General features: G+C 32.6%; 1 protein-coding gene across 4 annotated transcripts in view; it reads right to left on the bottom strand.

Annotated features, from left to right (window-relative positions):
* Positions 1-3,164: 3,164 nt before the first annotated feature.
* Positions 3,165-22,316, bottom strand: part of LOC129239327 (elongation of very long chain fatty acids protein 7) — a 75,657-nt gene continuing 56,505 nt past the window's right edge. For 2 of the 4 annotated variants that reach the window (XM_054874774.1, XM_054874783.1), the window contains exons 3-5: positions 17,708-17,898; positions 5,072-5,315; positions 3,165-4,872 (exon numbers count right to left, since the gene is read on the bottom strand). In XM_054874774.1, the coding sequence (XP_054730749.1) occupies positions 4,358-4,872; positions 5,072-5,315; positions 17,708-17,898 (950 nt within the window). In that variant the 3' untranslated portion in view covers positions 3,165-4,357. Of the gene's footprint in view, positions 4,873-5,071; positions 5,316-17,707; positions 17,899-18,540; positions 18,564-18,671; positions 18,800-22,316 lie in introns of those variants that run through there. The other 2 variants (XM_054874766.1, XM_054874791.1) reach the window with 2 other exon arrangements.

Below are 22,316 nucleotides of genomic sequence, written 5' to 3'. Positions count from 1 at the left end.
GACCACGTAAAATAGAAGGTCTACGCCAATAGCCCATGGTCGATTCAAGACTTCAAAGATGGAATTCGTGAGGCTATCGAAGACATAGGGCAGCCACTTTGCAATTCGGTTATGGAAAATTGCCTGTCCTGTAAGCGTGGTCGTGGTGGTCATTTGCCTGATGTTATTTTCCTCTATTAACGGCGTACCTTCCACTTTGTAATGAAATAAACATCCGCTCATTTATATTGAAAGATAGCATTTTTCTTTGAATATCAAAATAACAGATGTTATTGGAAACCCCTTTATTATTCCAGTGTCTCTACCGAAGTTAGGCATGCTTTGGAAGCCTGTCTTTGAAGAAATATGGGCCGATGATTCTTCCAGCCTATAGGTAGCACAAAACTGTTGTTTTCAATGAATGTAATGGCTGCTCGTTAATGGTTTTGGGTTGCTCGAAAGCCCACACATGGCAAATTTGCTTATTGACGTAGCCAATAAGCCAAAAATTGGTCTTATCACTGAACACCATAAGTTGGCCTGAGCGCGTGATTAACACTTCTCAAAGTGAGTCGATTATCGTAATACAATTTTACGATTTGGAAACGTTGTTGAGACGGGAGTCTTTCCATGATGAAATGTCAACGAATACTGAAAAAAATTACGTATTTACTTTGACATTAACCACGCGTGATCTGTCAATAAAATCCTATTCAAAAAATTACCTCCAATCTGATCAGCCTTTATTATTGAGTAGCTTCCTTCAATCTTTTCTGTGAACCTCAATTAAGGGGGAACACCACTGTGATTTTCCAAAAAAATCGCTTTTTTTTGCATTTTCTTAAAGTAGATACATATATTCAAAAATATGTAAAACAAAATTTAACTTAAAATCTTGAAAATTGACGAAGTTATACCCAATACAATAAGTGCAGGTAGTGAGTTACAACAGCCAATGAAAACTTTGAACGAGTTTTTCTCAAAACGACTTTTCTGAACACGGTGGCCTCGATTTTTCGAAGACTTATGAACCGATTTTAATTTTTTTTTTTTAATTATTGTACATGTATTGGCTATAGTCATACCTAGCCGTTTTTAAAAATTCCAAAAATTAATATTTTCTCAAGCCTTTCGAAACCAAAAAAAAGGTAAAAGTACAAACTCATTTTTCAAACCTTCACCATTTTGTCAAAAAAGAAAATAAAAAAAGCAACCGCCACGTACGACGATAGCCATTGATGTATACAGGGTGAACGATATGAAGTGTTGCCTATTCAAAACACCATAACTTTTTTTGTGTGAAATTAGTTTTTATTGATTTCAAAGACAAAATTCTTCAAAAGTGATTACAATTTTAATATATATTCACTTTAGCTCGATATGACCACCTTTTACCTCGACTATAGCCTTCAATGAGTTGCAATAATCGCTTTTTTCAGCGCATCCATACTGGCATATTTTTTAGCCCTCACCTTGCTCTCCAAAATGGACGAGATGGAATAGTCCATCAGATTTGCGTCTGCCGAGTTCGAAAGCCATTGTGTGGACGAAATGAAGTGTGGAACATGATTTTTTAACCATTTTTGGTTCACACGACCTTTATGAGACGGTGCCGAGTCCTGTTGGAACGTCCATGGTCAACGGCCGAAATGTTTGCGTGTCCACGGCTCCAAAGCAGCTTCTAAAACATTTTCCCGATAATAAGTCGCATTCACTTTGACACCAGGCTCGATAAAAACGATTAGAGAGCGTCCATCAGCGGTCACTGCGGCCCAAACCATTACTTGCGATGGGAAATTGCTTCCAGGCTCAAATTCTCGTATGAGCGTTCGGTCAAGTAAAACGATCGTTTTGAGTGTTTATGAACTGCTCAATTGGAAAATTTTTTTCATCAGAAAACACAATGTTAGGAAATTCGCCACGTTCGTGCAAGCACAACAACTCCTTTGCTCTTTCGCACCGAACTTTTTTGTGCTGGGGTGAAAGATCGTGTGTTTTTTGGTACTTGTAAGCCTTGACTTTGAGCTCATTTTTCAATATGCGTCGATATTTCCCTGTCTTGCGATATTTTCAGTTCTTTTGCCATTTTTCTTCCACTTCGACGTGGATTTCGTTCAAGTCGAGCCTTCACTTTCCGAACCATTTCTGGCGTTGTTGCGGTTTTTTTTGGTCCACCTCCATAGCGTTTTGCAATGCTTCCAGTATCATTGTAACGTTTTATAGTGCGATACACAAACATTTTATTCACTTTGAGGGGACTGAGCTCACGATCAATGGCTGGTTGTGGTTTTCCAACCAAATATAACGCAATCACACTATCACGTTTGAATTCCATCACAGAAAAAAAATCAACAAAACTGAGACGCAAATGCTTTTGATAGCTTATAAACAATATATTGAACTGTCATTAGAACAAATTAGAATTTTGACGTTGATGTCAGTTGATGAGTTTTACAGATATAAGCAGTGTGAAGTTGGTAACACTTCATATCGTTCACCATGTAGATGAAGAATTTTTTTTGGATTTTTTGCTTTCAGATGATTTCTCACCGCTGTATCGTGGTGCATCAGTTTTTTATAACGTCATTGCATTAATATTAATAACAATTGTAATTTTTAATATTTTTTAATAAAAATTTGTGTCAGTATAGTTGAATATATGTTAAATAAATTATAGTTTGTCCGATCCTCAAATAATCATTCCTACTTATAAAAAAAAATTCATGAAAATCACTTAAATTTCACGCGTTCACAGTGGTGTCCCCCCTTATGTTTTTACGCAATATTCGGAAAAAATTTAGATTGCTGAACAATAAATAAAAAAAAATGTTTAAAAAATGTACCTCCTTTTACACCCCAGTTTACAACTAATAAAACCAAAATTTAAACATTTTTTTTTTTAATTTTCGGTAATAAAATTTTCGTTTATTTCTATCAGAAAACATAAGTAAGTTACAAATAAGCATACAAATATTCAGCAATGTGCTTTAAATAAATTTATAATTCGTTAAGGAAACCCTAAATGCATATTTATATATTTATTTCTTACGTAATTTATGTTTAAGGTAAATAAGTAAATGGGATCGGCGCTTTCTAGCAAGAAAACAAGCAAACTCATACAAAATTAAATGGAGTTGATCGAAATTGCAGTTGCAGGGAAAAATTTGGTATAGTTTGATTATGTGTTTTTTTTGTTTCTGTTTTTTGTTTTTTATTTTTGTACGAAAACTACATATTTTACGACTTTTGCAACTCCATTTTCTAAAAATCGTTCATTACATATTTACACATTTTAACATTCACACACACACGCGCACTGAAACAAAACAGAAAGCGGCCATCCCATTCTATAGCGGTTTTAGGTTTTTCTTTTTGTTTTTTGTTTTTTTTTTTTTTTGTTTTGTCAAACATTTTCTTGACTAATACACATTTTATAGTACTAGAAAAGTATGTAAGCAGATAATTTGTAAGTACTAAATTCTACAAAACCCCCCAAAAGACTCTCACAATATGCTTTAAAATATAAAATAAGGTTTAAAATTATTTCTACTTAATGCTATTGAAATATGTATGTATGTATTTATACTGTGTATGAAGCCTAATTTTTATTTTTTTGTTTCTGAAATTTTTTTCTCACAAAAACTTTTTTTTTCTCAAAAAAAATTATGTTTATTGTACAGTAGCAATAATAAAAAACCTGTACTATTTTTGAACTTCAAACTGGAATAGAATATTGAGAATTATTTTCTTTGAAGACAAGAGCCACACCAAGGCGTATTCATTAAAGGTGGTGGCACTAGACCAACAACAATGCTCTGTCCGTTTTATTGTCAAAGCAAAGTATTGAGAAACTAGAAAACAAATAATGAATTCGCATTATTTCATTCTGAGCTGACAGCCACATGGACACGGCGAAAGAAAAATAACAAATCAGCTGATTTACCAATACCACCTTTAATAGATTCGCCTTGAGCCACACCGAGTTTTTCAAATCAAAACATGAAGAAAAATTGTAAATTTTTGTGTGCTCAGATCTGCTATTAGCGGATTATGGAATTTCAATTAGCAAGAAACGTACGAAAAGTTATAAATTAAATTTTTTGCTTTACTTTAAATTAAGTTCATTTCAGAATATCTACCGCTTTGGTGCAGAATTTTTTAAGTACATATTTGACTAAATTTCACTTCCTTTAAAAACTACATTCCAAGTAAAATATTTCTAAAGCGATAATTTTGTTGTGCAAAAACCTTTTGTTTATAAACTCCATCTAATCATCTCTCCCATCAGCGTATGTATGGACCTCCATTCCCATATTCATATTACCCCTGCACCCTTGTACTTCATCTTCAACTACTCTACCCGCTACTTTGCGTGCACTCATTCGCCCTTCGCCAGTTTGACGTGATTGTTATTCACATCGATCAAACGTTTCATTTCATCCCCATGAGCCAGCAGAGAATTCGGCTTGCAACCCATACCCCCAGCAGCCGCCAGCAATGCGCGACCAGCTATTGAACCATTCGCATGTCCATTTGCATAAGCCTTGGCATAGCCATTGGCATGACCATTTGCACGGCCATTAGCTGCAGCTACTGCTGCCGCCTTTCGCGTATTGTAGGTCTTGCGGTAGAAATCGCCGAATAAGTACAAGAAGATTATCGTATTGCCGACGAAGAAGAAAGTGAGCGCACGTGGCATGTTGCAACCCTTGGCGGCAACCATAATCATATACCCCAAAATGAGTATGAATTGGATGAGTTGGATGCTGGTCATGTATTTCTTCCACCACAGGTACTTCTGGTATTGCGGACCCATGGCGGCAACCATGTAATAGAAATACATGATGATGTGTACGCCAGAGTTGAGAATGCCAATAATGACGCCTTGTTCGCCTAAAGTAGGAGGAAAAAAATTAAAAAAAAAAATATGTTAGAAAAGTAACGGAGAAAGCATTAGCGCAAGTCACAATTAAGTGAATTAGGGCATTGGCAAATTACCATGGCATCATAACAACATAATTAACAAATGCCCTGGTGCCAGTCCACTTTCACTTAATTGTGAAATTCACCTAATTTCACTTCTTGCACTTACCAGGCGCATACTTCAAATATCCCCAGGAGAAGAGCGCGGTTATGGTGTGATGGTAGACATGTAAAAACGAGACTTGCTTTTGCTTTTTACGCAACACAAAGAAGGTGGTATCCAATAGATCAATAATCTTCGAGAAGAAATAATACCAAGCGCCCGAGTAAAGCATCAAATTTTGCTCACGATTGCGTACGATTTCGCATTTTTTCGAGAGAATCGAGGCGGCCACATTACTTTCGTTGATAGACTGTAAAGAAAAGTGAGAAATATATTAAAGGGAAATAAACGAATGCTGAAAATTAATATTAATAAAGAAATAAAATAGAGGTATGAAACTAAACTCGAAAAAACTCTCTAAAATACCCCTAAACTGTCAAAATGTATTAATTTATTTATTTATTTCAAAAAGTCAATGAACTACAAAGGTTTTCATCGGCTAAAACGATAACATAGAACTAAGTACAGAAAGCTCTAAATTAAAATTTATATCAATAATTAGAAAACACATTCTTGGGCAAAGAAAAATCAAGCAAAATATTGGGCTGCCAACTAAGTAATTGCGGTTTTCACTCAAAGATGACTTCAGTTGAATTTTTAGGTTTGCAGACGTTGTACAAATGTAAAACACATTTTGTTATTTGATAGTTGGCAATTCAGTTGACAATCAGTAAAAAAAGTTTTTTGATCGGTTGCGTAGTTTTCATTTGGCGTTCGTTGAAAAATGGAAAATCAAAAGGAACATTTTCGTCATATTTTGCTTTTTTATTTCCGCAAAGGGAAAACCGCAGCGCAAGCTCATAAAAAGTTATCTGCTGTTTATTGGGACGAAGCCTTAAAAGAACGGCAGTGTCAAAATTGGTTTGCCAAATTTCGTTCTGGTGATTTTTCACTCAAAGATGAAAAACGCTCTGGTCATCCAGTTGAAGTTGATGGCGCCCTAATCTAAGCAATAATCGATTCGGATCGTCACAGTACAACACGTGAGATTGCAGAGAAGCTTCATGTATCACAAACATGCATTGAAAATCACTTAAAACAACTTAGCTATGTTCAAAAACTCGACACACGGGTTCCTCACGATCTAAAAGAAAGGCATTTAACAGGTGCGATTTGCTAAAGAAACGTAATGAAAATGCTGATATTCACCAAAAGAAGGTTTTGTCATCAGTTTTGTGGGATTACAAAGGAATTGTCTACTTTGAACTCTTACCACCCAACCGAGCGATCAATTCTGATGTCTACATTGAATAACTAACGAAGTTGAACAATGCAGTTGCTTATTTGCTGTACTATAAAAATTTTGAAAACAGAAGGAACACTTGTTTTGTCTGCGTTCGCCGTGTGACAAACTCCTCTAAACGGTAATAACCAGGCAAAGTAAAAATGAAAAATTAGTAATGTATGCTTTCCGAGCATAGTAGTTTATGTTGTTGTGTTGAGTAGTTATTATGTTGCTCACTACTCTTTAGTATGTGCAATATATACATTAGGGTGGGTTGCATTTTTTATCTGTGCCAACTCAACACTCGCCCCAGTGGCATTACATGGTACCGCAAGGCAAGGGTGCCGCATTCGGGTGCTTGTGGAAAATTTGGACAAGCTCGCAAAATTCCAGAAACACCAAACCCAACAAAATAAGTAACGATCCAGAGCTGCTCTTAAAATGAAACATTTCACTTAGATAGCAGAAATTTAGCCAGCTCAGCTACTATCAATATACAAAAAAAAAATATAAGAAATGAGCCAACTAATTCCAGCCATTTCATTCCAATTTTGTGTGCCAAAAAAGCATTAATAGATGTAAAAATTTTGCATTTATTTCGCTTCGTTATGAAGCAACTCCCTTTTGCACATTTGCAACGCCACGACTCACTTTCTCTCATTACTTCACTCATGGCTAAAATAACTCACTCTATGCACTTCTGTAATTATTTCTGTATGTTATATACTATGTATGTATGTATGTCTGTATGCTTGTTCATGCTGTTTGTGGATTGACAAATAACAGACATTAAATTGCACGCGGAATTGGCGAGCATTTCTTATTTCAATTATTTTTTTTCTAACCGAATTTGCAAATAACGAAATAATGAATGAAATGCAATTAGTTATAAAAATTAGAAAAAAATTGTATCAGCATAACTCCAATGATATGTATGTTTGACAATACCGAGTTAAAGTAAAAACTTTAAGGAAACGGATTAAAGATTACTACTGCAGGAGAAACACCAATTTTGAGGCTGAAAAAAGGACCTAATTTTGAAGATTTGTATTGGTAGTATGAAAAAATATTATATTAATATTTCTTTTCAGAGGATTTAATTTAAATATTTTCCATCCTTACTTAAGGGAAACGCGTTGATTTAAGAAAAAAATGTATTGGTGCTATTGTGAATATTTTATACGAAGAGGAACCCATCTTACGCCAGCTAATACGCAGGAACTGAAGTTGGATGGGCCACAGTTCCAGGAAACCGCCCTACAGCATCTCGAGAATGGCTCTAAATTGGAAAGATCAGAGAAGCAGAAGCCGCACACGGCCAAAGAACACCTGGAAAATATCCATGCTGCATAAACACAAGCTGGGGCAATGCCTAGACGATAGCATCTACTCGCGTGCGTTAGAGAAGCCTTCGAGAAATCCTATGCTCCTCAAAAGGCTAATCAGAAGACTAAAAAAACAATATTTATCTACTTTGTTACGACGACTGATTTTTCTACTGGTATTTCTGAACAAAAAAGTTCATACATACGTAGAAGCATACCTCTAAAATTTAATTTTTAATTTCAGTTATTAATCTCAGATAATCTGATATTTTTATTTATTTTGTTAAATTTTTTTAAAAGAAAATGTTGGTATGTGTATGTATTTTTGAAAGTATAGAAAATCCGGTTGTTACTTTAAAATATTCAATAATAGTTGGTTTATAGAAAACCGAATAAATAAATAAAATAAATTTCTCTAACCCAAAAACCAGTTACAAACAGTTTCTTCTAAAAACATTTAACAAAATAAAAAACAAAAAAAATTGTCTAGAATTAATAACTAAAATTAGCAATAAGGAGGCTCGAAATCTATTTCAGAGCTATGCTTCCAGGACTTTTTTGTTCAGAATTGCCAACAGAATATTTCAGTAACGAATATTTCAGTACGAAAAAAAGTCAGTTCTTTATATTAAGCACAAATCGACCCACCCTAATATACACAAATACTTTGCCTTAACGACAGAGCAATGCATGCCGGGTATTTGCTAGTGTAATATAATTCGTCCTAAGTTGGATTGCTGCTTCTAAGTCTGATAGTCATGCGAATTGCGAAAAACCCCCCTTTAATTCAGACTTCAGATTTAATTTTTATTGATAAAAAATGTTGCATATTTTCTGATTATGATTAAGAATTAAACACGAACTAAATAGAAGAAACAAAAGATTACTTGTTTAACTGCAATTTAAAAAGTGTTTATACAATTCACTAAATCCGCAGGGGTCACACATTCGGTTGTGAGCTCTCGAATTGAAGGAAGAAATCACACGAAATTTGTTTTTTTTTAATATGTTAATATTTGTAATAATTAATATGTATGTATACATCTGTGCTCAGATAATGAAGACACTTCATCTTTTTACAGTATTCGAAATAGTTTTTATGCAAAATTTTTTTCGTCAGCTTTTTAGTTTTTATGTACATTTTTTTTCGTAAGTTTTTTTTTAATTTTGTTAATTGTATAACAAAAGCCTTAAACACCAAGGTTTTATACTTTGTGAAAAAATCGCAAAAATTTAAGAAATATCAAAAAATGCTCATCAAAATTATCAACTTTTTAATCATTACCATTCGGAAGTGCCTGAGTTTGGATCTCCGTGCAAGGAACAACAAATGGTTGAAGAATTGTTTTCTAATGACGGTCGCTCCTCGGCAGGCATGGCAAAACCATTATGTTTTAATATAACAAAGTTTAGGTTTGAAGTCCACAAACACTGTTTTAATTTTTGAAATTTTTTTTCCTACAATGTCTTTTCTTCTTCCATTTAAAGCACATGTTCGGATGGCTTTTATATGAAAGAAATTTTTTGAATTTTTGTGAATTTTCTTCAACGTTTGGAACTTACATTTGTCAGATTTTTGTTTGAGAATGAAAAATAATTTTATAAAAAATTCACCAAAAAAATTCTTGGATAAAAAATATACATATATTGAAAATTTTCAAAAAATACTAATTATTAAATTTAAATGAGAAACTATTTTCAAACTACAATAATTTTATTCAAAAATTATTTTAAAATTAGTGCTACAATTTTTTTATTTGCTTTCAGGAAAATTGAAAAATTTAGCGAAAAATCTACGCGATTAATATTTGGCTAAGCGCCAAAGTAACGTAAAAACTAGTTTGTAGATGTTTTTTAATTTCTTATAGAAATTTTTTAATTTTTTTGTCCCGAAAAAAGTTTATTGGCATAAAACTGGAGTGTAAGCTCTGAAAAACATTTTTAAATTTTCAAAAATTAGTAATTATTAAATTTATATTGACAAATTATTTTCAAATTATATTAATTTTATTTTTTTAAAAACTTATTTTAAAATTAGCCTTAAGAATTGTTTATTTGCTTTATTATTGAAACAATTATTAATTACTAAAAAAAAACATTAATATTTTCAATTGTTATTAATTATTATATTTATATTAAGAAATATTTTCAAGTTAGTATTATTTTAATTAAAAAAATATATTAAAATTATTTTAAAAAAATTTTGTTTGCTTTATTCTTAAAACCTTTTAACTATTAAATTTAAATTAAAAAAAAAACCTAAAATTAATTTTATTTCAATTAAAAAATTTTTTTTAAATCAGTTTTACAACTTTTTTATTTGCTTTATTATTAAAAAAATTACTAATTTTCAAATTTATATATACAATTGTTTTTGAAATTAATTGTTTGTTTTATAAAAACTAATTTTTAAATATTTTTTTTGCTTTATTATTAAAAAAATTGTTAACTATTAAATTTGAATTAAAAATATATTTTAAAATTTTCAATTAATAAATTTAAATTAAGAAAATATCTTAGAATTCATTTTATTTTAATTAAAAAAAAATTTTAACTAGTTTTAAAATTTTTTATTTGCTTTATTATTAAAAAACTTGTTAACTATTAAATTTGAACTAAAAACATATTTCAAAATTTTCGATTAATACATTTAAATTAAAAACTGTCTTAAAATTCATTTTATTTTAATTGATTTTAATTTTTTTTGCTTTAGTATTAAAAAAATTACTAATTTTCAAATTTAAATTAAAAAAAAATTTTGCAATTAATTGTTTTTTTTAACTAGTTTTTAAATATTGTTTTTTGCTTTATTATTAAACAAATTGTTAACTACTAAATTTGAATTAGAAATATTTTTTAAAATTTTCAATTAATAAATTTAAATAAAAAAAATATCTTAAAATTCATTTTAATTTAATTAATTTTTTTTTAAATTAGTTTTTGTTGAAGTTATTTCTGGCAACACTATGCGTGTCATCTGTTATTACTTATTATTCTGATTCTTCTTTTTTCTGTGACAATATTAATATCGTTTTATGTAAAACTCTAAATAAATATTGCTAAATAATTCGTGCATCTCATTAGGTTATGGGCCCAGATGTCCAAAATAAAGCGTATCTAGTCTTATAGTTTGTTCATGAGTAATATTTTCAAGAAAACTCAAAGTTTGGTAAATCAAATCGACGCATAGAAATATAGCGATACATTTAGCGTGATGGCCTCGAGTTCTGCATCCAGCTCATCCCGGATCGAGTTGTTGTCCAAGGAGAACTTCGATACTTGGAGCATGCAAGTAGAAGCATTGCTGGTCAAGAATGATCTTTGGGAATATGTAAGTGCTCATGTGGCGATACCGTCAGAAACCGAGCCTGCTGCGAGAAGCGCATGGTTGAAAAATGACCGTAAAGCTAAAGCTGATTTGATTTTGGCTATACATCCGTCTGAATTGAAACAGGTACGTGGATGTGAGACATCACGAGAAGTATGGGTCAAATTGGAGTCGATTTACGCGTCAAAAGGTCCGGCGCGAAATGCAACGTTACTGAAGCAGCTAATGCTACAGAAGTTGACGGAAGGCGAAGATGTGAAAGAGCATATTGCGAAATTTTTTGATGCCGTAGGCAAATTGGAGAGCATGAGCGTGCAGATAAATGGAGATCTTCTTTCAATTATGCTGCTATACAGCTTGCCGTCTACTTATGAGAATTTTCGTTGTGCAATCGAGTCACGTGATTCACTTCCAACCGCTGAAGTGCTTAAAGTAAAAATAATGGAAGAGAGCGAAGCACGTCAGCAGTCATCGAGCAGTACAGTAATAGCAATGACTGCTAAGTCACGTGAAAATGCTCGTAAACATTTTTCTAAAAGTAAAAAGGAAATAAGATGCTTCAAGTGTGGTGTACTAGGGCACAAGATCAGCGTATGTCCTTCAAGAAATGAAGGCGGTAGAAATTCCAAAAGTTTAGCATATAGCGTTGACGATACGTATGTTGCATGCCATTCTGGGACAACAGACGGGACATTTGGTGTGAGTACTAAACGATTAAAGCGCGGATGGGTGTTAGACAGTGGATCTACGGCGCACCTGTGTGGCGATGAATATAATTTTAAAACGATGGAAAATACGTCAAAAGCGAAGCTCAATTTGGCAAGTCAGGCTTGTGCAGATGTTAAAGGCAAAGGCGTGGTAAAGTTGTCAGTGTCAAGTGAAAATGGTCAGCGGCATATTGAGTTTCAGAACACGTTGTTTGTGCCCGAGTTGCGTACGAATTTAATTTCGGTGGCAAAAATTACCGATAAAGGACACAGAGTGACATTTTCCAAAGAAGGTGCTTATGTATGTAATGCAAGTGGCGTTACAACTTTGATTGCAGATCGCAAGGGCGATTTATACTTTGTTCGTGAAAACAGCGAGTGCGCTGCTGCTCAAACGAAGTGCTCCGAACTGTTGAAGTGGCACTGTCGTTTGGGTCATCTAAACGCGGCAGATTTATCAAGGTTAATGCATGATAGTGTCGTTCCTTTATCAGATTTTAGCGACGTTAAGCAATTGTCACAGTGCGAAGTATGTGTGGCCGGTAAAATGTCTGCACTTCCTTTTAATAAGGGCAGAGTACCTTGTTCAAAGCCTTTGAACATAGTGCATTCGGACGTTGTTGGACCGTTTAGGGAACAGTCATTTTCCAAAGCAAGATATTTCGTTACCTTCATAGATGACTGCACCAGGTGGTGCGAAATATACTTATTGCGTGAGAAGTCAGGTGTCTTTGAAGCTTTTAAGATGTATCAGCAATTCATGGAAAGGCAAACAGGATTAAAAATAAAGTGTTTGCAGTCCGATAATGGGCGTGAGTATGTAAATAATGATTTTGATAAGTATCTTTCAGATTTGGGCATTGCACGTCGACTGAGCATCCCTCGTACACCTGAGCAAAACGGTATTGCAGAGAGGATGAATAGGACATTGCTGGACATGACTAGATGTCTTTTGTTGCAATCCGGTCTGCGTAGAAGTTTTTGGTCAGAAGCTGTGGCGACTGCTTGTCATATAAGGAACAGATGTCCATCAAGAAGTTTACAAGGGAAGACGCCTTATGAGTGTTTGAACAAAGTGAAGCCCAATGTGAAGTACAATACTTTAGGACATTTGGATCTAAGGTGATGGTACTAGATAAAGTAGCTTCAAAAAGTAAACTTGCTCCCAGGTCATTTGAAGGCGTGTTTGTGGGATATCCACGAGATAAGAAGGGTTATCGGGTATGGTTGTCAAAAGAGCATAAAATCATATGTGCGTGTGACGTCAGGTTTATAAATGAACAACAACCGCTTTATTCCCCCCCAACTCGCGATATTGATGAGCTGCTGTCGCTGCCAACATTTGCAGAAGAGAATAATAGCGCCAGTCCCAAAAGTGTGGAGTTCTCACCTCATCCAAATAACCAGAGTGTAAGGAGCAGTGAACCTGTTGCCAAGGTTCAAGAAGATGTAAAAGAAATGAAAAGAGCACCAGGAGCGCCAAAATTACAGCGAACTGGAAAGAGAGGACGACCGCGTAAATTATTTCAGTATCGCGAAAATTCAGAATCAGTTCCGCTATCATTTAGTCCAGAGGGCGACATAGGCAGTAATGTTTCTGACGAGTATGAGTCTGCTGATGATAATGTTTTCGTTGGTATAGCTGAGGTCAATATGCAGAGCGCATTGCGTGGGCCCGAAAGCAATGAATGGCGAGACGCATTGGACTGCGAAATCACTAATATTATAAAGAATGATACGTGGGATATTGTTAAGACTACTGAGAAGGAAGACGTAGATGGTTGCCGTTTTATTCTGACGAACAAGTGTGGGCCAGATGGTAAAATAGAGAGGCGAAAAGCTCGACTTGTAGCTAAAGGTTGTAGTCAAACATACGGGGTTAACTACTATGAGACGTTTGCACCGGTAGCACGATTAGATACAGTACGGTTAATGCTCGCTTTGTCGGCACACTTTGGCCTCACAATTTGGCAGTTTGATGTTGTGAGCGCATATCTGAATGGAGCATTAGATGAAAAAGTGCTCATGAAAGTGCCAACTATGTTATACGATATTTTGCAACGAATTATATTAAATAATGATAAGGAGAGTGAAATTGGTAGAAAAGCATCCAAAATGCTGAACGATTTAAGTAATGGTGGCAACGCCTGTCGACTTAAGAGAGCACTATACGGCCTAAAGCAAGCTGGACGGCAGTGGTACTCCAAACTTAAGTTGAAGGTTTTAAGTATGGGATTACGGGCCACAAAGAATGAACCATGTTTATTCTATGGAGAGTTCGATTCAAATTTAGTTTTGTTGTTGGTATATGTGGACGATTTACTAATAGCGTCACGCGAACCAAATATAATTCACAAATTTAAGAAGCAACTTTTAAATGATTTCGACATTAAAGATGTCGGTAAAGCCAACTATTGTCTTGGATTAGAGATTCATCAAGAGAATGGTGTAATTATTTTGAAGCAAATGGGTTACATATTAGAACTATTGAGACAATACGGCATGAGTGAGTGTAACCCAGTAGCTACGCCGTCAGAATGTAATACGTTTTTTGATAAATCTTGCGAGAAGCTTGATCAAACCTATCCATATAGGGAAATAATTGGGGCTCTTATGTATTTGTCCGTTGCCACAAGACCCGACATAGCTAATACGGTGGCAAGATTGGCGCAGTTCGTAAATGATCCTTCGAAAGCACACTGGAATGCGGTTAAACGTGTCTTAAGGTATCTTGCTGGCACGGCTGATAAAGGTTTGGTGTATCAAAGCACAGCCCTTCCGCTTGTAGGTTACACCGATGCTGACTGGGGTGGATGCACAAACGATCGTCGTTCTTATACGGGCTATGCATATTTGCTCAGCAATGCAGCCATTAGCTGGAAATCACAAAAACAACGTACTGTCGCACTTTCGTCAACAGAGGCCGAATATGTTAGTTTGGCAGAAGCAACTAAAGAGGCAGTTTATCTACGTAGCCTCTTACTCGAGATTGGCACTAAAGAGTTTACTGATATTACAATATATGTGGATAATAGAGGAGCGCAATGTTTGGCGAGTGATCCGGTTTATCATGCGAGGACCAAACACATCGACATAAAGCACCACTTTGTTCGAGAATGCGTCAGTAAAGGGTTATTCACATTGGCACACATATCAACGCATGAGATGCTTGCGGATGTGAAGACAAAACCATTAGCACGAGTTAATCACGAAAGATGTCGTACTGGACTTGGTTTAACTGCTTAGATGATCCGCATATTGAGAGGGTGTGTTGAAGTTATTTCTGGCAACACTATGCGTGTCATCTGTTATTACTTATTATTCTGATTCTTCTTTTTTCTGTGACAATATTAATATCGTTTTATGTAAAGCTCTAAATAAATATTGCTAAATAATTCGTGCATCTCATTAGTTTTAAATTTTTTTATTTTTATTATTAAAAAAATTACTAATTTTCAAATTTAAATTAAAAAAATATTTTGAAATTAATTGTTTTTTTTATTATTTTTTTTTGCTTTTTTATTAAAAAAGTACTAATTATTAAATTTAAAATCAAAAATTATTTTCAAACTAGTTTTTCTATTTTTATATTTATTAAGACTAACGTTTAAGCTTTTATTTGCTTTTATTATCAAGAAAATTATTAATAATTAATTTTAAATCAAAAAAATATTTTCAAATGAATTTTATTTGTTTTTTTTTATTTATTAAGGCAAATTTTTAAGTAATTTTCTGTTTGCTTTACTTTCCAAAAAATTATTAAATTTAAATTAATTAAGTATTTTTAAATTAATTTTATTTTAATTAAAAAAATATTTTTCAATTAAGCGACTTAATTATGCGAGCACAAGTCTACGAGTGTCTGTTTAAGTCTTTTATGGACGCCAAAAGGCTGTTACAACACCTGCCAAACAACAGAGTTGCTGTAAACAAAAATTCTCGCATACACTACACAATATTTATGCAAATATGCATATGCAAATAAAAATTAACTAAGACGAATGTTTTGAACTCTGCTCAAAACAAAAGTGGAGCTGCCATTGTATACAGTAACGATTTTTGCCTTGAAAACCTCATTTGAAAACTGCCATTCGGAAGAGACGCGGTAGATTCCCTATTTCATTTCAGCTAAGTCTGTTAACTTTGTAAGCGCCACACTACTACTATATTATTTTTTTATTTTATTATTTGTTTTGTTTGTAAAAATATCTTAAAACAAAAATGCCTATTTGGCCGCGTTTTTTTTTTATAAAACATAGTTAATTCCAAGTTTCAAGAATTTGAGCAAATTTAAAAAAAATTAAGCAAATTTGTATGAAAATTGCTCGTTTAGTGATGAGAATCTTAAGGAAAATTTCATTTACATAGCTCATTAACTTTGGATAAAATAAAGTGCACGTTTAAAATCCACAAAAAGTACATTGATTTCTGAGAATTTGTATTAAATGTATATCTCATGATGTTATTTATCCTCAAACATAACCAAAAATAGTAAATATTACCTTGGGGAATAAGTTCATAGCGCTTTTATATTTTCTTTTATTTTACAACGATTTGCTTGCTGTTTGGTAAAGGGTAAGAATTCATGTGATAGAACTCTTTCTGCTCTAAAAAACTATGTTAATTGTAGTTTTGAGTTATTTAATTTTTTATTAGTTTTGAGCATTAGAAATGGAATACCCAGGAGGCAAGAATCAACACTTTCGGCACCTGCTCTTTTTTGCTTTTCATCGAGTCAAAAAGCTGCCGAAGCAGCCCGGGACATTTGCGACGTAAATGGAGAAGGTGTCATAGGCGAGTTTACAGCACAGAAATGGTTTGTAAACTTCAAAAATGACGACTTTGACGTCAACATGTCCCGCAGCGGAAGGCTTTCTGAATTCGATGAATAACGTCTCAAATCACTTTTGAAACGGAACGGTCGCCAAACTAATCGTGAATTGGCGGAAAAAATTAACGATGACCATAAAACTATTCTCAATCCCCTTTATTCAATAGGATTTACCGAAAAAAAACCAAGAAAGTTGCTTCAAATTGCTTCACAGCATCTCGCCCGCCATCGAGCAACACGTGGCCATAAACAGCGCTTTTTGTACGAATCGACACGCAAGATGAATGAGATGAGAAATGGTGCCTATACAATAATATGAAGAAAAGAAAGGAGTGGGTGGCTCCAGGAGATACGCCAAAGCCGAGAGTCAAGGCGGATCTTCATCCAAAGATCATGTGTGTGTTTGGTGGGACTGGGAGGGCATGGTGAACTGGGAAATGCTCGAAAAGTTCAACAAGGAGTTCTATATTGCCCAGCTATACCGCGTGATTGAGAGGCTATTCGACTGAAAAGAGCTGATTGACATGGTGAAACTATGATTCTTCTCATGACAGCGCCAGACCACATGTTGCACAAGTCGTCAAAACCGCGCTCCAAGAGCTCAAATGGGAGGTGCTACAGCATCCGCCGTATTCTCCGCACCTTGCACCAACCGATTACCATCTTTTCCGCTCCCTGTCAAACCATATCAAGGATGCTGCCTTCGATAACAAAGAGGTCCTTAAAAACTGGCTCAACAACTTCTTTAGCACCAGACCAGGCGACTTGCAATTTTTGCGGAACGGCATCAACAAATTGGGCGATAGGTGGAAAGAGGTTGTAAACAGCAACGGCGAGTATATAATTGATTAACTTATTGATATAATTATTGTTTTTTGTTTAAATACAAGTCTTGGGTAAAAACGCTACGAACTTATTCCCCAACCTAATAGTTTTGCTCTTCTAAACCGCACTTGTGGGGCTATTCAGCGTCCAGATTCGCATTCAATAAATCAAAGATATTCAGAAAAGTCTAAGCTGGTTTTTGGTTTAAAATTTTTGTCAGCCTATGGAATTTGTAGAAGTTTTTGCTGCCGAAAATGAATGTCATTAAACCCTAAAAATATAACTTTCTGAAAATCAAACTTTATGCGAAGCGTTTAGAGTCATTCTGAGATACTTAATTTAATTTCAACTAATTTAGTGTGTGTTTATATTCTAAGAGTTATTTATTACTGAGTACTTACCGTGCGACACAACCAAATGGAAAAGCAAACTTGGAATGCATTATAGGCCACCATAACTTTCTTCAGATCATACGGCTTGCGATCTCGCATATACGCGGGTCCGATTTTGAGAACAAACAGCAGATAGAGTCCCACGATGGAGACAACCGGAACGGGTGAGCTCATCAAAAACCAGCTATCCACCGTCGCATCTGTAAGAAAATCACAAGCGGCGTTATTTCTACAATTCATAAAACCAATAGAGGGCCTTTTCCGGCAAAAAGTGAAGAAGTGTAAGAGCGAGCGAGTAAACTGTCAAGCGTGTGAAGTAAGTATTTGCATATGTATGTACAGTTAAGGAAAAAACTCTACATACACCCTACTATTTTGAACTTCTAGAGAACTAGTGATAATATTCAACATAATTTTGATGTCAGTGTTTACGACATTAATAGTTAAGAATGTTGGAAGAAAAACAAGTTTGAAAATATTGGTAATTTATATGATATCAGTAGTCGTGAAACACTGAAAACTGCCCTAACTCGGGCGTGGCCGGAAATTGCGTCCAGTATTACGGAGAATTTGGTGATGTCTATGCCAGGTCGTCTTCAGGCGGTTATTGGAGCCCGGGATGGTCCTACAAAATATTAAAAATATATTGTTTTCTTTTATTTATTTAAAAGAGATCAAATATTGTATTCGATTTTTAACACTGTATGTAGACTTTTTTCTCATGAATTTTTATTGTTTTTGTTATTTCTGTTATTGTTATGCTTTTAAATTAGCTTTTTGTTTTGTAAATAAACTTTGTTTTTTGGCCTTTAAATATTAATGCAAGCGCTTTATTAATTTACCTTACGAATATCTTAAAAATACAAAATAAGAGGGTGCAGGTAGAGCTTTTCCTTAGCTGTATATATGTATATCAATAATTAATAGATTTACACATTTTTATTTAATGATAAAAATTTTCTTATTTTTTCACCCGTTTTTTTGTTATCGGTTTCTTTCAACAGAGATCTGGGCAAGAGCAAATGCCCTAAGAAATCCTTATTGATATATCTAGAGTTAAACATTATTTCTTAATTCACAGAAAAAATATTAGTTTGATTTCAATAGTATTGACAAAAGCGAACTTTTACTCGTATTTGCTCTCGAAAACTTTTTTGACTTTTCGAATTTTTCGTATTTGTGAGTTAAAATTATAGCCGACTTATTTTTATTGGTAAAAATAAAGCTTTTATTATAGTTATAGGATTTTTTTATTTATTTATTTATTTATTTATTTATTAAAAATATAGTTATGAATAATTAGATTACAGGACGAAAGGCAATGGTAGCTACGAGGATCATCCTCTTGTAGGATTATTTGCGTTCTTGCTTCGCCAAAAATATACCGCAATAGAAACTATACATACATACATACATATGTATGTACATACAAATGGCGGTCCAAGGTAAAAGAAATTTTTTGAAAATAGCAATTGTTCATAAGATTATCTAATAGCAAATACACGCGCGAATCTATGATATTTCGACAGACATTTTTAAAAATTTTCTTCCAATTAAAAATAGAGTTGTCTGGCGTGGGGTTGGCATCAATACTACGTTTCATAAGAGCCACAAAATGGTTCTACGAAGGAAGATAAATGAGGTTCCCGTGTAGATCAGTGGTATCACAACGGACCTGTAAGGTCTAAGTGAGTTGGTCGTGCAGACCGACTACCACCACAACCTAACCTAACCTAGAACAAAAAAATGCTTTCAAATTAAGAACAAAAACAAAACTTTTAGTAGGACGTCACACAAAGCTTGCTTTATTCCATATCAATCCGCCCTTATTGGAAAACCCTATATACTCGTAAGGTTTTGTTTTAGACTTGTTAAAATTTTCCTGACTAAATTTATGGCAATGACTGTTTAGCTCGTGAAGTAATTCCTTAAAAGTATACTCAATACATAAACAATCGTGCAGACACAAATGTTGAGCAGCATGTTGAGCAACATATTGAGCAACATGCTGAGCAACTTGTTGAAGGTGTATGAAGGCGTGAAATTTCTCCACCAACATTCATTTCATTTGCCGTGAAATGCTGCTAGCAACATGAATTGTCACATGAGAGGAGAAGTCAAATTTATGAGCATCGCCTCAGAAGCAATTTACAAATTTTGGTAAGAAAAGTGTTTTTAAACAAATTAATTTACATATGTATCTGTTGATACAAAAAATATAAAAAAAATTTACTTACACTCTTTCCGTAGGTGTTTCGCTAAAAATGCCATATTTATCTTAGAAGTATCCGAACTGAGGCACTTCACTCGCACACAAACTGTGAGTTTTCGCTCAATTTTATATGACAGGTGCAAGAGGTATGAAAAAGTGTTGTTGGCATGTTGCGTGATTTTTTCACGGCGAGAACAGTGTCTTACTTTACCATGAGATATATAAGAAATTGCATGCATAGATACTTCACGGCAATGCAATTTGTATAGATTTTGACAGCCAATTCACTTGAAACGCGAGCTTAGGACTACGCTCAGGACACAATCCTTTGTAAAGTCCATGAATATAACTCATTGAAATTTACCAACTGGAAAGCATTAATTTATTCCATTCTCATCAAACTTATCATCAAACTACCGAACAGTGCGACCTCAACTTTTTTCGACGCAATTAACTAGCGACTTTTTATCATTCAACGCGTGTGGTAGACTTTTTAACTGAAAATCGCTTTTTTTGCTGTCAACTTAGTTAAGAAAATAAAGCAATTTGTTGGCCTAAGAGTCTTCAAAAAGGCCTGTATCGACAGCCTGTGCTTGGCATCCTGAATAAAATATAATAATCGAAATAGCATAGCATCACTTGTAAATTATGATGGTAAATATATGTATTTTGTTGTTGTGCTGGCATAGTAAACTGCTCATGCCAAGTTGTCTACTCTGATATGTGAATTGCCCTTAAAACTTGGTTTTGTTGTGCCTGATTTCAAAAAGCAGCTTCTAATTCGAAATAAATTTGTTTAGAAGTTTTTAAGTACATTTGCTTCATTATTGGAAAAATGTTACTATAAAGTTATAAAATGAATGCACTGATGTAAGTTTTAAAGTTTAATGGAAAAAAGTAATACCAAAATTTTTAACCAAATTCGAATTTGCTTAGACAAAGTGACGTAAAAAGCAATTCGTAGATGTTTTTTTCAATTTAATAATTTTTTTTTTGTTTTTTAAAGAAATTTTATTACTTTTTTTTAGTTTTTTAAAGAAATTTTATAAATCTTTTTTTTTTTGAAAAATGTGTATTTGAAATAAAACTGAAGTGCATGCACTGACAAACATTTGTAAATTTTCAAAAAATTACTAATGATTAAACATTAATGTAAAAACTATTTTCAAACTAATTTTATTTTAATAAAAAATTATTTTAAAATTAGTTTTCAAAATTTTTTATTTGCTTTGATGAAAATTGATTTTGATATTTGATCAAAGCGCCAAAGTAATTTTATTAATTTTTGTTTCTCGAAAAATTTTTATTGATATAAAACTAAAGTGCAAGCTCTGAGAAAGATTTTTAAATTTTCAAAAATTATTAATTTTTAAATTTATATGGAAAAATTATTTTCAAATTAATTTTATTTGAATTAAAAAAATATTTTAAAATTAGCTTTAAAAATTGTTTATTTGCTTTATTATAAAACGATTATTAACTATTAAAAAAATTAATTAATTATTGTATTAAAAAAAAGACATTAATATTTTCAATTATTATTAATTTATTTATTTATATTAATAAAGTATTTTCAAGTTAGTGTTATTTTAAGTAAAAATTATTTAAAAAATAGTTTTAAAAATTTGGTGTTTCTTTGTTATTATAAAAATTCTTAATTATTAAATTTAAATTCAAAAAATATTTTCAAATTTTCAATTATTATTAATTATTACAGTTAAATTAAAACTAACATTTTAATACTAATTTTATTTTAATTCAAAAATTCTTTTAAAACTAGTTTCAATTTTTTTTTTATTGCTTTATTATTAAAAAAAGTGTTGACTATTAAATTTGAATTAAATATTTATTTTAAGATTTTCAGTTATTATCACTTATTAAACTTAAATTAAGAACCAAATATTTTAAAATTCATTTTAGTTAAGAAAATAATTTAAAATTTATTTAAAAATTGGTTTATTTGCTTTATTATCAAAAAATTATTAATTATTAAGTTTAAATAAGAAAAGTATTTTCAAATTAATATTATTTTATTAAGACTAATTTTTAAATACTTTTTTTATTTGCTTTGTTTAAAAAAAAAAATTTATATTAAATTAAATTTAAAAATGTATTTTCAAATAATTTTAATTCTATATTTATTAAGACTAATTTTTAAACAATTTTTTATTTACTTTATTATTAAACAAAATATTAGTTATTAAATTTAATTTGAAAGAGTATTTTCAAAATAACTTAATTTTTGTTATTTATTAAAACTAATTTTAAAATACTTTTTTTATTGGCTTTATTATTAAAACAAATATTAATTATTAAATTTAAATAAAAAAGTCTTTTTGAATTAATTTTGTTTATTATTAAAACTAATTTTAAATAATTAGTTTTTGGTTTATTATTAAAAAAAGA

This window comes from Anastrepha obliqua, chromosome 1, assembly GCF_027943255.1.
Source record: "Anastrepha obliqua isolate idAnaObli1 chromosome 1, idAnaObli1_1.0, whole genome shotgun sequence".
Lineage (NCBI taxonomy): Eukaryota > Metazoa > Arthropoda > Insecta > Diptera > Tephritidae > Anastrepha > Anastrepha obliqua.
This window is presented reverse-complemented; position numbering and strand designations above follow the sequence as displayed.